Raw genomic sequence first — 16,408 nt, forward strand, 5'->3', positions numbered from 1 at the left:
AAGATTGGCTGAAAGCCTCGAATCTCAGCAGAACTGGGCGACAGGAGCAGGTTTTGGCAGAAGGAACTTAAGGTGCTCAGAATAAGCAAGTCTGGCAAAGGCAGAAGGAGGAATCCTGCCTGCCCAAGGATCTGCAGGGTGAGCAGCTCAGCAGCAGTGACGCCCATGGCGAGGCACAAAGGGGCCCAGACATCACCACGGGCACGAACAGATCTGTGCTTCATGCCAGGCTCCACCACTGAGCTGAACAGAGCAGGAGAAAGCATCACCTCAGGGCTCCCCACACCAACACCTGCACGTGAACATCACACAGAACAACCTGCGCCTCCACAGGCTCCTCCAGCTGAGAAAATGAAAAGCCAGTCAGTAAAAAGCACAGAGCAAGTTCCATCCACAATAATTGCTGCTGTTGAACAGAATGGGCTGCTCCATTTGAGCAAACTCTGTCCAGTTTTACCCTGTTTGTTTTGGCTGGAAAGAAGCTCCAAGGACCATGTGCAGGCTTCACATCCTAGAGACTCTGAATCTGTCTAAGACGTTTCCTACCCTTCCTCCCCAGCAGGAAAGGAAGTGCTCAGGGTTTGAACCTTTTACCTTTCAGAGAGCTGTCGAATCTGAGGGATCCCCATGTACTTGTTGAAGTGCTCCAACACATTCACGACACCTTGGAGAAGGTTGGCGACTTCCCCATATTGTCTCCTCCTGGTCATAGCCCTGCAGAGGAAATTAAAGCTTTACAAAGGCAGACTCAATGAAAATCCTGGGTGGCAATTCCACAGGTTCCTTCACCCCCACTGGGTCACGCTGGTCCCTACTGACATTTATTTTTCTAAAACACACAGCTCTTCATTAACATTCCAAGGCGGCATTAAAAGTTCACTTAAGCGACGCTAAAATAAACCAATCTGGCACACATTGAACAATGCCTCGAAAAAAAACCCAACAAAACATAAATGTCAAAAGCAACATTTGGCAAGGAACATGTAAACTACCGAATGCATCCGCTTCCCAGTATGGGTCCGGAGGCAGTAAATGTTATTTGACTGTAATGACCTGAGTGAAGCCATTCGTCATCACACACAAAGTGTGAGTTTAAAGCTTCTCTGGAGGAGAACGATGCTGAAAAGCCATTAGCCTTGACTTCTCTGTTAATAACTTTCACAGGGAACTGACAGTGAAAAAAAAAAAAAAAAAAAGAAAATCGAGTTAATTTATTTTTCTATCATCCTTTAGGATCATTCCAGTGGAGACAGCAGGCTGAAGTAAAATTTTGTTCCCGGCACTTCACGACCCGGCGTTCGTGTAGGATTTGCTACAAACCAAGAACAGGCTGTGCAACTTCACGGATGCAACATGTGAAAAAAAACCCTGTATTTTCCCAGATTGTGTGTTCCTCAGGCATATTAAAAAACCCACAATTAGAATTATTAGAAATATTTAACCCCCTATTCACACACAGTACAAGCTGCAAGGTTTCCTTAAAACTCATGCCAGAATGAAAACCAGAGTAGACCTTTAGTAAAACTCGTTGCAGTTAGAGATACAAGATTGACAAAAATCCTCCCAAATTCCCAAGAGCACATCCCTAATGAGGATTCCTAAGAAGCCGTCCTACTCCTTAATGAAGCCAGACTCATTCCCTACCACCAAGCATCAACAGAGCAATTCAAGCAATCGATGCTGCAAACTATTAAACACAGCAACACGGGCTGGGGGTCACCGAGAGCAACACGGGAAGGATCTGCCGGCAGAAGTCCAAACTTGGAAGCAAAATTCCCTCCAAAAAACTAGGCAGGCTGTGACAGACCCACGGAGAGCGCTGCACAAGCCTCACAACTCAGCAGCGGTGCGGAAGGACCACCAAGAATTCCCACACTTACTCCAGAGAATCCACGCCCCCTGCCAGCATGTGGAGGTGGTTGAGGGTGGTGATGGAGGTGGTTAGGTGACGCTTGGCATGGTCCAGCTGCTTGATATCCCGGGTGATCTCCTTCACCTAGCGAGTGAAAAGGGATTCTGGTTAAATATCAAGCCCCAGCAGCGGAATTTTCAGGAGGCAAGGAGCCTCTCTCTCCTCTCTGGGGCTGCAGAGGTGTCAGCTCAGCGGCCCCGTGAACGCTTCGGGCTCAGTAGGAAATTACCAACCGGTCAGGACCAAGGACAAAAATATTACTGGCAGGAAAAGTCAGTGTCCCCTCCCTTCCAAAGGCCAGAAAGAAAGTGCTGCTCACCATTTGTTCAGATTTTTCAGCCTTGTCTTTAATATCCTTAATTTTACCGAAGAGCTGTTGAATGGCTTTCTGGGCTTCTTCCAAGGCCTGGAAAAGAAACAAGGTCAGAGTGGAAAGAAAATCTGCATTCAGTTTTCACCTTTCTAAGAAATACACAGTTGCTCTTAACAGTCCCTGGGGCTGGGGCAGTGGAGGGGAGCAGCTTTCTTACAAAGAAAATACCAGCAGCACAACAGAAGTCAATGTACCATGTTGGAATATTGAACCCGAGTGGGCCAGGGTCTCAGTATCCACTTTACAATAAAGCTTTGGCAAAATTTCATCAAGGTATTTTATGAATGCAGCCCTTTAAGGGTACTGGAATATATTTTTGACACACTAAGTGTGGAAAAACAGGTAGAACTTAACTCCTGATCAACACATATTTAGAGCAGAAAAATGAAACCTCCAGAAGACCTCTGTGCTCATTAATTATAAATAAAAAACACACATATAGAACACCGAGTGCTTGCCCAAACCCCTTGCTGAATTAGCAGGACATGATCCTGGTGGAAAACGTGATGCTGGTTCCTTCGGAATGGGCAGCTCAGCCTCCCATACACCTGCAGGAGGAGGAATGGCTCTTTCCAAGCACAGGTAAAGAGGTGGAGCCCAGGAAATGGCTCTCACCTGGATTTTAGTGCTATTTTCCTATTTTCTTGGGGCACCCGGTCCCTTTTCTACAACCGTGGCACAGCCTGACCTCACACGAGCAGCGTGAACCACACGTGGATTCGGGGAGCGAAGCCACATGTCCAAAATCACATGTCCAAAATCTGCTTTCTGAAGTAATTCAACGCGTTCTGCCTCCCCAGCCTGATAACATTTCCAGCTCCAGCTCCACTTTGTTCCCCGCTGTTAAGTGGGCTTCTATCCCTCTGTTTTTATACCCAGTCCCATGACCAAGGTTACAGCACAAGCTACAAGTTCCTTCAGCAAATAAATTTAACACATCTTCGTTTGGAAATGGATGAGGCAACTATCTGCCAGGAGCTCTTGCTGGAATATAGCTGGGTTATAATAAAAGTATAAAAGCTGGAGACGGTTTTAATTCATTTTCCAGAGGGGGGAGGGGGGGGGAAGAAAAGTCTCCTCTGAAAAATCTTCTGAATCATGTGAAAGTTAACACTTTATGGGTTGGTGTCACAAAGCTGCCAGATGTTCGCTGAGGGACATGAACACACAAAAATGTGCTCTGTACCAGGGCTGAACACCTCCAGCAGCCTCTCCCTGGGGCTCCAGCCACCTCTGAGAATTAAATTTTCTCCTCCATTTAAAGGCTAGTGGATTAAGTGCAAAGCAAAGAAGCAAAGAATGCTCTTTTCAACATATTTAGCTGTGAATGTACTCAGGCCTGCAGCACATTACTCAAGTGGGTTACCAACCAACTGTCTTGCATGGTCTGAGCTTTTGATAGGTCTGTATAAATTAAATTTTATATTTATATTTATATTACTTTTAAATAAGTCAGCCTGAAATTCTTTACAGATGCCGACTGTTGTTTCCCTTTGCTTCAGCACTAACGGCAAACGCTGTTTTTTCTGCACGATCCCAGGAATTCAGGGCTTCTCCAAAAGAATCTATTTCTCTGATGGTGACATTTAATAATTGTGATTTTAAAATAGCAGAGAGCCTTTACAGGAAAGTGGTGAAGAACACGTTCCTGCTGCTCAGTGGAAAGCAGCACACTGAGGGTGGGCAAAATCCCCACCTAAAAACTGCTCCTGGAACAACGAGCAGAGAAAAATGGGATTCTATCCCTGAGCACTTAAAACTGCCAAAAGTAAGTGTCATCACCTGGTCCTGACACTTTCACCTCCTTAAAAACTCTGGAAAAACACAAATGAGACAACGTGTGCTCTGCCCCATCTGATGAATTGAAGAGCTGTGGTCCCCTGCTGCTGTGAGAAATGTGGCTGGGACAGGAGGAGCTCCTGTTCTGTTCCAGTCCCGCATCACATCCCTCAGAAAAAGGGAAATATTTCCACAAAAATTAAAAACAAAAAACACACAGGGAACTCAACAGCAAACTTGAGTAAATCAGAATTGCTCATAAACACTTGCTTCGCTCCTTCAAACTTTCTTCCAATTTTTTGCTTAGCCATTAAGACATAAATCTTTATCTATTCTCCTAGAAAAAGAGCTGCATATTCCTGACATGAGTCAGAACACACTAATTCATTATATAATATCGATATTTATATAATGAATGTATCATTTGTATAATTTACATCTAGGGATGAAAACATTTCTTCCAACATTTGCTGAAAGTAACACTATGTGAAAATCTATTTTTTTTAAAGTCAGGAGGGCCCTGTCAGACAGATCTGGTGGGAAGTTCAGAAGTGAATGAAAAAAAAAATGTTATTTCACGCACACGTACAATTACAAAGAACCAGAAGACAGTTTAAAGAAATCAATTAAACTTTTTTTGCTGTACGTTCTAACCATGGCATCTGAGAGTAAAATACCGTGTGAAGAGGAAACAAATAAAGAAAATTAACTAATAATGAAAGAAACCCATCACCTTCCCAGTCACTAGAAAGACAGAGCAAAGCAAATAGAAAAACAAAGGAAAAACAAATTTCAAATATAAGAAAACACCTCAGATTTACTAAACGGGGTTATTAGGGGATAAGAACCCAAAATCTAGGGCATAAAAGTAGGTCTAATTGCTCAAGGTGTAATACAGAAATTTATTAATGTAACTAATGATTATTCTTTCAGCTGTAAAAAGAGAGGGGAAAACACAGCCACGTTTTGGCTACACCGCATTGGAAAAAAAAACCACATTTCCCTTCACACTCTGCTCCTGCTACAACAGTGCACGGTGAATTTTAAAAGCATTTTCTCACCGCTTTTGTTACTATTTCATTAATAGGTTTCTTTCAGACAGAAATCCTAAGGAAAAAACAGCATCAAGAGGACGGGAATTGCTTTTATTCCGGTCTATCTGGTTCCCATGATGGATGACAGGCAGCGATCCCCCAGCTGTGGCCCGGCACTGGGTTCACCTTGCGTTACTAATTTATTGGTTTCCTCATCGCTGCAACTGGGAAACATGTAAATGCACACACCCCAAACAGCAACCAGGAGCGAAGTTATTGCATTTCCTCCCCTCCACCAAGCAGTTCACTCCGGGGGCAGAGCACCACGAATACATGAAGAGACCGGAGACATCATTTGTTGCGGTTATACGAAACAAGGATGTCGAAACGAAGGTTGCGAGACGTGCTGGGAAAAAAAACCACCATCTGACTCTCATCAACAACTGAGCCTGCAAGCTACAATTAACCCATCAGCATTATTTATTCAACTTTGTGCAACCTCTGAGTCCCAGCACCGGCTGAGAACCGCGGCATGGAGAGGGCTCAGCCGAGCCAGCGGTCAGAGGCGTCCCGGGCTTTTTCCGGAACGTTTGACCCTGGGCTTCCCAACTGCTCGGACAAGTGTAAATTTAGCAAAGAGGGCAGGAGCAGCCACGGGGGGAGAGGTTCCAGACGCAGAGGGCTTGGTTGGTGGGAGGCTACGGCCGCGGATCGCATTCCTCCCGCCGCGGTGTAGCGCGTCCGACGCGCCCTGGATGCAGCAGGGGATGTGGGGTGTCCCGGTTCCAGGGCAGCAGAAGCAAGTCCCTAAAATAATTCATGGAGGGGAACACACGAGGGGTTCCCCCAGTTTAAGGCCACCTTGTGTTTTCAGCCATCCCGGGGTTTATGCAGCGGGAGCTCTCGCGTTCACAGCAGGGAGGAAATGCAGAAAGCTGAGACGCCTCGCACAGGAGGTGGAAAACTCAGCTCCAGCTCACAGCCTGAGCTCAGGTAAGCTGGGCAGCCAGTGAGCAGCTCTGCTGTTTGCCAAATTCTCCAGAGCTGGAGGGAAAAACACAGCCCATGAATCAGCCACAGCTCCGCAACCTCCTTCACCTTGAGATGCGACAGGAAAAGACTCCAAAGGCACCGGTGTAAAACAAGAGGGAGCAGAGGCAAATCATGAATCACTGAGAGACTGCCTCAAAACCAGCTTTCCTTGGCACTGTCCCAAGCAACTCTTCAGGTCAGACCACACATCACTCCTTGTGTCACCTTTCCACACAAGATCTTCCAAGCAGCAGAAGGAGGGAAGAAAATAACCCCAGCGAGAGGTGGGACAAGAGTATGACTTGTTTGTTAAATTTGGAAGTGATGCATCCTTTAAAAGGTTATGTTCCAGTGACTTACAGTACCAGGCTGACATTCATACACACGAAAACAGTGTTAGCAACAATTATCCCAGCCAAAAAAAAAAAAACAAACCACCAAAGAAAACACCCCAGCCCAGTGAATTACAGTCAGTCTCTCCAAATCCCTGCAGCGCTGCAGATGGACACAGCCTCCTCCTCCTCCCCTCCCAGCCCAGGTACCACATCACCCCATCAGCCAGCAGCTCGTTAGTGGGCGTGTTAATTTCTAAATACCTCTTTGCGCATCCTATCAGGAATCTTGTGCAAGAAAATACCTCAATACCAGGAAATACGCAAATAGGAGTTCAGAGGCCTGTGCGTTACTCGAAAAATGTCATTGAAGTGGGAGAAAAAGCAAATTTTCAGATGAAGTTTCCTTGCTTGGGGATTTAACTGAACTAACATTGAGGGGTTTTTTTTTCCCCTCAGTAATGGTTTAAATACCTCCACGGTTTCTATTTGCTTGCTGGTGTTGTGCTAGAAACACGTTATTTTTTATTTGATTCTAGCCAATATGTGGTTCAACTGAATGTTGTTATTCACATCAGAAAGCTGCCCTCTACCAAGTGTTTTATAGACACCTGACATCTGCCAAATTCGCAGCATCCAAATGCATTTTTAATGTTACAAACAGGGCTGTGGTCATGATGCTGAGAATTTAATGCTCCTGGCCTGGTCCCTGCTCTTGAATGTCGAGTGTTAATGCTTCTTTCATTTGCTGCCACACTTACAGCCCAGATCAATGAAAATCTAGACCACGACTAAAAATAAGTCCCCATCCCCAATTCTCTGAGGAGCCTCAGCTGTGGGGATTTCAAAGAAACCCTCTCACACTGGAACCAGCCCCACATTTTCTGCCGCTGAAACCTCACACAAACGAGTCCCTCCAGATCGGGGAAGGGTGGAGACTTACTTTGATTCTCAGACTGATTTCATTTCAGAGAAAACCCCTAAGTTTTACAGCCAAGGGCTAAAGCACTGCAGCTGAAGCCTGGGCTTGTCTCAGCACAGGGCAGTGCCAGCCGATTTCCCTCAGCAGGCAAACCTGAAGGGCTCATCACCTTGGGGTTTGATTTTAGAGGATTTCTACGCTGGGAGTGCAGCAAATAGTTCATAACTACTACAATTGTCACCGAAGAAGAGAGTTTTGTGTCATCAGCTCCAATCCCAACCACTCAGGCTGCACAGGACGCTTTATATCAGGAGATTACACCCAACACTGCACGAAGCTTAAGATTGCTGTAACTGCCCCTTCACTTAACCCCAAATCCTGCTTAGAAATCGAACCCCACGTTCCCAACAGCTGCACAAACACTGACAATCACACGGGGTGAAGTGAGAGGTGATTTCCAGGTAGTTCTGGCCAAAACCTTGCAGCTTAACTCCTGAACTGCACCCCTGGGCTGGTGCAGCACCTCTCCGAGCTGACAGCATTTACTGCATCACCCAGCCCGGCACAGGGGTGCCTGCATCTCCCCAGCTTTTACTGCATCACCCAGCCCTGCCCAGGGGTGCCTGCACCATGAGAAAGGTGCTGATGCTGCTGTGACAGAGGTTTGAGCGGCCTTGCTGCAGTGAGCAATTTTACATGAGTTTTGCAGCCACGCGTGGCCATTTAAATGCTGACTGTGGGCGTTGCACAGCCTAAAAAAATAAAGCCTCTGGAGCTTCATGGGGCTTGGGCCTCATGGTGGGTTACTACAGCCCCACCATCACCTCATGGCGGGTTACTACAGCCTCACCATCACCTCATGGCGGGTTACTACAGCCTCACCATCACCCCATGGCAGGTTACTACAGCCTCACCATCACCTCATGGTGGGTTACTACAGCCCCACCATCACCTCATGGCGGGTTACTACAGCCTCACCATCACCCCATGGCAGGTTACTACAGCCTCACCATCACCCCATGGCAGGTTACTACAGCCTCACCATCACCCCATGGCAGGTTACTACAGCCTCACCATCACCCCATGGCAGGTTACTACAGCCTCACCATCACCCCATGGCGGGTTACTACAGCCTCAACACGTGGCAGGTGAGCAGCCACAGCCTCGGCCCACGCCCAACATTAAACACTATTATCACGTAGCAGAAACTCCCCGTGCAGACACTCATTATTCTGTTATCTGTCCGAGAATAGCCAAGCCGTGAGTCTCTGCCCTGCTGTCGACACCCTGATTGCAGGTGTTTGCTGCACCTCCCTGTGCCCAGGACACGCCTTGTCCTGCAGGGCCTTGGATTAACCCAGTGCCCCTGGCAGTGCTGCTCACCCTCGCTCCATCCTGGAGCTGCCTGTCTCATCAGAGGGAAAGCACGCCACATTTATTTGGGAAGACTGCAAACGACCGAGGGACTCCTGCTGCTTTGTGTGCGTACGTGCTTGCACACTGCAGCCGGTGATATTTGCAGTATCAGAGCCACATCTGCAATTATCAGAGCCACATCTGCAATATCAGAGCTTGACTTCTGCGGAGGGTCAGTTTAGCGACCGCTCGAGCTACGTCAGGTTTTGCAAGATGAATCCATAACCACGCTCACATGCTGGTGTGGGTTGGGGTAGAGATAATTTTCACCACAAGCATGGGGCTCTTTCTCTGCCCCGGCAAATATAAATGGGAGGAAAGGATAACCACACCAGGAACTCTGCAAGTAGGGATTTCCAAGTGGAATTCCTGTCAGTTTACCTGCTAGAAGCATGGAAGCAACACAGCTGGAAAAAACATGACCACACACCAAAAACATGAGGCAACAACAACAACAAAAAAAAAGACAAAAAAAGGGAAAGAGAAGAATTTTAAATATCCACAGTAAGACACAATCTCCTGCCTGTTGGAATTCTGTTCTCAGGCCGGGTTTCTTGCTTTGTTGGCATCGAAGGCACACAGGAACGGTCACAGTCTGCAGCTTGCAGTGCCCTCAACACCACCAACAGCAGCACCTGCCTCTTGCCAGCAGGAACACAGCCCCGTTCCCAGCCTCAGGCGGCAGGACAGGAACATCCCCACTGAAGCACAAGGCAAGGTCAAGCTCAGACTTGCTCCTGCCTTGCAGCAGATGGCAAAAGTAATGCCAGCACGAGAATAAACAGCCCTGGTTCTTCCTGGCATGCCATTCACCTGAAACCCTGCTCACTGAACGTGTTCTGGGCTAGAAAGAGCTCGGTGTCCCTACAAGGGAAGGACATTGTCCAACTGTCACCATTCGCTAGGGAAATGACTCTGAATGAAACTGGCTTTTGATTTATTTTGGCAGCTCAGCTCCTGCTTATTATTCATGGGTTACAAAAGAATATTACGGGACTTTAATCGCTCAGCTGGAGCCCTACAGAATCTGTGGCATGGCTTTTCATAAAATATATAAAGTCACACGGCTTAAAACGCCATATTTAACCCCAATCCATTCACTATCTTAAAAAGGTATTGAAATCTAGCACTAGTCATATTTCATATGCTCACATTTCAGAATAATGACCCATTCATAAAAATCCAAGAGATAAAGCTTAGCCAGGCAGGAGAGAAAAAAAATGTAACTGAAAGATGGGGCTTACAACATCAGGGATTGTGACACAAAATAGGCCCCAAATATTTCAGAGGCTTAGGTTTAATCAGTTATTAAGAGCTTCTGACAGTCAGTGCTGTCCCAGCAGCAGGGGCACATCAACACCTTCCACGTGAGCCAAACCTGGGCACTGGGGCCAAGGAAGCAGCACAGGAATTTGATGGCTGGAAGGGAGAATTTGCTTAAATAAACAAATAAATGGCAGCAAAGTGCCTAGGGTAGGGGATGTGCAGGCACTGAGTGCCTCAGTTCAGCCTGAAGCACAACCTGCAGTCAGAAAAGCCACCTCCACACAAGGAGGTGGAGGTAAAGGAGGGAGGCTGAAGCAACAGTGCTGCTTCTTAAGCAGATTTATGCACACAGAGCACAAAAACACCTCCCTGCCTGCCAGGCTGACACTGCAAAGCTGGAGGGGACAAGCCACTGACTGTGGTGACACCACCCACGCCGGGGCTCAGGACACTGCTCAGAAAAGCAGCAGAGGAGCCCACTCCCACTGCCCTGGGCAGCATCTGCATCCCCCTCTTCTTCTGCTCACTCTCCATCTTCATCTCCTCCTTCCTCCCTGTATCGATCCTGCAAAGTGCTTCCTGATCTCTATTTAAAGGAAAAGAAAAACCAGGGGAGTATTTCACACACTTCCAGCTACGACCTTGTCAAACCCACAACCTGTGGGCATTTTTCTCTGCCAGACACAGCCTCAAACACTGCCAGACACTGCAGCACACCCAGGGCAGGGCAGGCAGAGTCTCCCCACAGCTGCAGAGCCCAGATGTTCATTTTCACATGCCAGGAGAAGGGACAGCCCTGGCTGACCAAAAGATGGGATGGCCAAATGAACTGCCTGGGCTCGGGCTGGGCAGCAAGGATATATTCCTGTTATTTGACCACAGCAGCTGCCATCCCTTTTCTTGTACTGCTGGAGTTATGAGAAACAAAATATATATCACTGTTTTCACGGAGCAAAACAAAGAGGGAGCCAACCAAAGCAATCCAAGTTATCAGCCAGTATCTTCAGCCATGGGAAACATCCAAAGCTTTTCCCAGCCCAGGCACATCCATTTGCTCTTCTAGTTAACACTTAACTTCGTTCTAGCGCTAATTGAGCCAGACACTAATGGAGTCCGGCACTAAGCAATATTTTAAGCAACAAACCACATTTTTATTTGAAACACAGTCCTTAGCTGATGCAACTTCAGTTATTTACACACGCTGTGTGCACAGGGCAGGAAGGGAAAGATGGACCAGAGATATCAGCAAGAAGTTTGTTGGGTTTTATTTAGATTCAAACCATCAAGCTACAAATCCATTTGGGATCTTGGGACTCTTTGGGGCTCTTGATTCTTTCCAAAATGGATTTTAGTTGAATTCACCCCACCTTTACCCACCCAGGCACTTCATCCTGGTTGCACAGACACTGCCAAGGGTTAAACCAGCAGCAAATGCACAGGCTACTTATTACAAGGACAAAAGCCTGATAGGTGAAGCAGCTTCAGCCAAACAACCAGTAAAGGCATGTCAGCAACTGTCAAAAAAATTACAGCCAGTCCACGCAGAAGCTCCAGCAATAAACACAACTGAGGAGTGACACATCAAACCATACGGAGAGCGTTAAACGCTCCGTGGAAAAATCTATGGGAACTTTTTATACTGCACCCCAGGGCAGAGAGGAAAATTATGCCACAACTGGGCTGCAGCTCTCAGCAAGGTCAGCCCACTCTCCAGCTCAGCAGCAGCAGCTCTGAGAATAAATATTAAAAAAAAATAAAAATAAACCTTCCAGAGGAAAAATCGCGTAGCACCGGCTCCCTAGAAACTGTTACAACTGAACCACAGCAGCTCCTGCATTCCCAGCCTCTCCCAAGGCATCCAAAATTGTCCAAGTCTGGGACTCCCAAGGAAAATTTTGTTACGCCCTGCAGAGGAATGTTCCACCCACGGCTGTTGTTTCCTCCCATAAAAGGATCATTAGTGAGATAATTTCTGAGGTTCGGGGCATTGTCTGCAGATTTTACTGAAATATCGCACCAGGAAGGGGAAGCCAAATGAGCCAGACTATTTTAAGGCTTTTGCATTTGGAGGAAATTCTAGGGCAAAATTTCAAAAAGGCAGATGCTTTGAACTGGGAAACGTTATGCTTTGTGGGGAAGGGAGCATTCCTGTCTTTAGAGCTGCTCAAATAACTCTTTTGGGGCCACATCTACTTGATGGCTTTTATTTTTAGACTCAGAATCTGGTTTTTCAGACACCTCGCTGCTAATTCATCCACACATGTGTACGTGAGCAAGACTGTTTGGGGAACAGTTTAAAAGCTGACAGACAAAAGAAAATACTTTTACATGAAGATTTCTTACTGAAATTCCTTCTCATAGCTACTCAAAGCCCTGCTCCATGACCTCAGCAGGCAGGGGGGCACAGAAGTGTTATCCCAAACATCATCCCAGGCAGACAGGACAGGAGACTCCATCACAGGCAGCACAGCAGCTGGATCTGCCATCAGGATTTTGCACTTCCTATCCCTAAGGTCTCCTTTTCCTCGAGGAGCACGGAGAGCACATTTCCATAGCTGCACACTCCATATTCCCCACTGGGTCAGACTGGGATTTAGATCCCTCCGACTGGGGCAGTAACAAGAAGCAGCACTACCCGGATTTGTCTCTGCTGGCAGCGCTCCTTCGCCATCAATTATCAGCACAACATCCTGCTCTCAAAAGCAAGGCTGGGCTCCCCTCTCCTGGACAGCTGGGAAGGTGCAGCTCTCGACAAGCCTCCTCCACAAGACAGCTTTGGAAAGCTCTTTGCTGGGCTCAGTTGGTAAATAACCCTATCTCCCCCAAAAAAAAGAAAAGAAACCACCCCAGTCTGCCAAGGCTGATAACCTCAGCTTGTCTTCTAGGAACTGGGGTCTAAAAAAGGGATTGGGGAGGTTGATGACAAACCCCAGAAATCTGAGCAGCACTTGAATCAAGTGCCTGCACAAGATTCCCAACCATTTTTTGGGCAGCTCTGGCTGACAGGAGATGGGAAAGTCAAGGCTGAGCTCCCTCACCTGCAAGGGCAGTGGGGATGGACCAGCTGAGGGCAGGCACTCAGCAAAGAAACCCCTCCTGGCTTGCTTTGACTTAAATGACTTTTTTTTTTTTTTTTTCCTTCTGCCACTGCATCCAAGGTTTGCATTTCCTTTGGAAGGAAGTCAGAGACTGAAAGGATGTTTATTCAAACCATTATTTACCCCTCGGACAAGGACATCTCCAACACAAGCGTAGTCAGGCAACGCTCTGGAAAACACTGGCCACGGTATCAGGGGTTGTCAGGAGAAAATGTGACTGAAGGAAAGAGGGTTTTGCAAAACACCCTTCAGGCCCAATCCTGCAGTTAAATACACAGGATCCTGAGCTCCCACTGAAATTCAAGCAGCTACAAAATCAGAGCTCAGATGCACTTTTATTTATGGCACATGCTCTCAAAGAGATTGCAGCGCTCCCCTTGGATCTCGGTGCGCCAAGGGACGGAAATCAAAAGACTGGAATTTTCCAAAGATTTCTGACTTTTCCTAAAGCCAGCCTGCTGCAAGGGGTGTGCACTACAGGCTGGAGACACCTCTTATGGTAAGAGTTACAAATGGGAGAAGATTAGATATTAAACTCACTGATGTGGCTACTTTTAAGCTTTGTTTCAAAGCTCTTGCAAAAGCTGGCTGCCAACTGTCTCCTTACTAATCAAGGGTGGTTTGCAGTTGTGGTTATGATGATTAAATGCAATAATGATCTTCATCCTGGGCTGCCTAAGGGTGAGGCTCACAGGATGACACTAGCTATCCTAAAAGCACAAAATAAAGGATACAAGTTCCCTGCAAATATAGTAACAATGTAAGATGGGTAGAAACAAGAACCCATTTCTGCGGGTTTCTGCGGGACCAAGTGACCAGGAAAAATAAAGAAAACAGCAACACCAACTCCCTTCCAATCACAGAACTGAACTGCCTTAACAGCACCTTGTTTTTGGTTGTTTCAAAACAATTTCTTACCATGCACTGGAAAATAAAACCCTTCCTCTCCAAGTGGGAGAAGTCAGGCCTCTGGCTCTATAAAAATATTTCCAAGTGTCCTTGATTCCCCTGAGAATATGCTGGTGAAACAAAGGCACTTTTCAGCACAGGAGCAGGCAGCTGAAGCTGGAAAACAAGGTTTTCACCCCCACAATCTGCTATCAACAGGGTGATCATGTGAAAAGGGCTGCCTCACTCCCCCACACAGCACCCAGGATGTCAGGGGACACAGCGCAGGGGTGACAGCAACAGCAAATGTTTCTTCTCTGATTTTGGGACGACAAATATAAATTTCTATCTCATTTGAAATGCCATTCAAGAGTTCCTCAGCACTGTAAGGTGACCTCCTTTGCTGCAGGTCCAAAACCTGAGCTTGCTGATGCTCCTTCACTGCTTTAAACTTCCAAGACCCAGCCAAGTCCTGCCACTCCAACAGTCTGGTTCCAGCAATTCACACACAAAAAAATGCACATCCAGGTGGGAAATGATGGGCTTGGATTAGAAACACAGAAAGAAAAAGCTCACAGCATTTCAAAATCAATCCAGTTTTCTTCCCAGGGAAGTAACACTTTCAGTAACTGAATGGTTTCAGTATTTGTTAGGATCTCAAAGTAAGACACAACAGTTGTGCTCCTGGGAGATTGTCTGGCCTCAGCCCATGCAACTGCAAGCTCTGGCATCCGTCTTCAAGTTTGCTTCTACTTTGCAAAGCAGCAAAATGAGGGAAAACAGGAAAACCCACAGCTAAATACAGGAATATTTGTGATTAACTGCAGCTCCAGGCCACTCGAAACATGGACACACAAGCAAACACTTGAAGGTTTTTACTTAAATCAGGATTTTAACTGGTTCCTCTACAACCAAACTGAAGGAAGGGCAGCACAGCTCTTCCTTCCTGGTGCTTCAGAGCAGGACACTGTGCAAGTCCAAATGGCCATGCCTTGGAGAACATAAAAGAGATGGAAGAGTGAGAAAGCACAGACACAGGACAGAGCTCTGAACAAAGCTTGCCAATCTCCACAGCACAGAAACGCTCCTGTTACCCCACAGGCACAGCTGGTCATGGCACTGCTTGTGTTCATCCTTTTCTCCAAGCCCTGAGGCACTCCAGGCAATTCTCACCCACAGCTCCTCTCAAGCCCACTCTTTTTGTGGTCTTGTCCCAGAATTTATCCTCTCAAACGGGCCCAAAAAGCTACACCAGCACCAGCTTTCCAATCACAGCCAAACTCTCCAAGCACTGCACCCGTTTCCACTCCCTGCTCAATTTCTGTAATTGCCTCCCCACCTGATCCCCTGTCTCACTCCTGCACAGTAATTACAGGCAGCACCACTCCCAGACAAGCCACATCCCAAGCACATCCCCAGTTTAACAGCAGTACTTAGACAACCATGATCAAACTGCTGGGAGAAATGAGCATGCCTCATGTTCCTCTAAAGCAATACAAAAGCACGGGCAGGTCAAATAATTCCCTCCAGGGCTCTGTGGCAGAGATAGGATTAGGAACAGATACCAAACGCTGTGACAGCGAGGAGTGGAAAACAGAGAGGGTAATAACCCCATGCCAGTCTTAAGGCTGGTATTAAGAAGTCACAGAGGAACCTTGACTGATGGTTCAAGGTTCAATGTCCCTGGTCTAAAACAGTACAGGAAACAGAGCCAAACCAGGCTCTATTCAGCCTCAAAATCAGCTGGCACAGGGGCCAAGCTGAGCACTGCCAACCCCTGCAGCCATGGCTGTGCTCACCAATACTGAACTCCCAGCAAACACCTCTGTCAGGCAAAACAACAAGTGAAAACCTGAGGGCTGAACAGGAGCTGCAAGAAAAAGCAGCAGCCAGTGACCAACAACTCAGTGAAAAGGACAAACAGCCTTGTACTGATCCCTCCTACCCAGGATCGAATGTACTTGTACCTGTTCAGTGCTGCTCGTTTTACCACCGCCTCCAGAACGGCACACGGGCCTCCTGCTCTTGATTTTTAAATCTATTCCTCACTCACTTCCCTTCAGAGGGTGAGGCAGGTCAGAGCAGCTGCTGAGTGAGCAGCTCACGGGTGCAAGAGGCACAGAAACATCTCAGTGACAACGGCGGCGGGGTTTTGCCATTCCTAGGAGTGACACCCCAAGCTGGGAACCCCTGGCACCCCTGGCTGCACATACCTGCCTGCCATCCTGTCCCACGTTGGTCTGTCCCCTCACCACAGTTCGAATGTTGTCATCCAGCCTCCTGCAGGAAAACCCCCAGAGTGTCAAACCCAGTCTCTGTGACCCAGACCCAAACAACTGACAGCTACAGAACCAAT

The 16,408-nt window shown here is 47.2% G+C and overlaps 1 protein-coding gene across 2 annotated transcripts in view; it reads right to left on the bottom strand.

The window, feature by feature from the left end:
• The window catches only part of VPS53 (VPS53 subunit of GARP complex), a 61,080-nt gene that overhangs the window by 40,162 nt on the left and 4,510 nt on the right, over positions 1–16,408 (bottom strand). For both annotated transcript variants that reach the window (XM_040082374.2, XM_040082373.2), the window contains exons 4-7: positions 16,266–16,332; positions 2,232–2,318; positions 1,881–1,996; positions 595–714 (exon numbers count right to left, since the gene is read on the bottom strand). In XM_040082374.2, the coding sequence (XP_039938308.1) occupies positions 595–714; positions 1,881–1,996; positions 2,232–2,318; positions 16,266–16,332 (390 nt within the window). The remainder of the gene's footprint in view (positions 1–594; positions 715–1,880; positions 1,997–2,231; positions 2,319–16,265; positions 16,333–16,408) is intronic.

Source organism: Hirundo rustica, chromosome 19 (assembly GCF_015227805.2).
Source record: "Hirundo rustica isolate bHirRus1 chromosome 19, bHirRus1.pri.v3, whole genome shotgun sequence".
NCBI classification, from domain to species: Eukaryota; Metazoa; Chordata; class Aves; order Passeriformes; family Hirundinidae; genus Hirundo; species Hirundo rustica.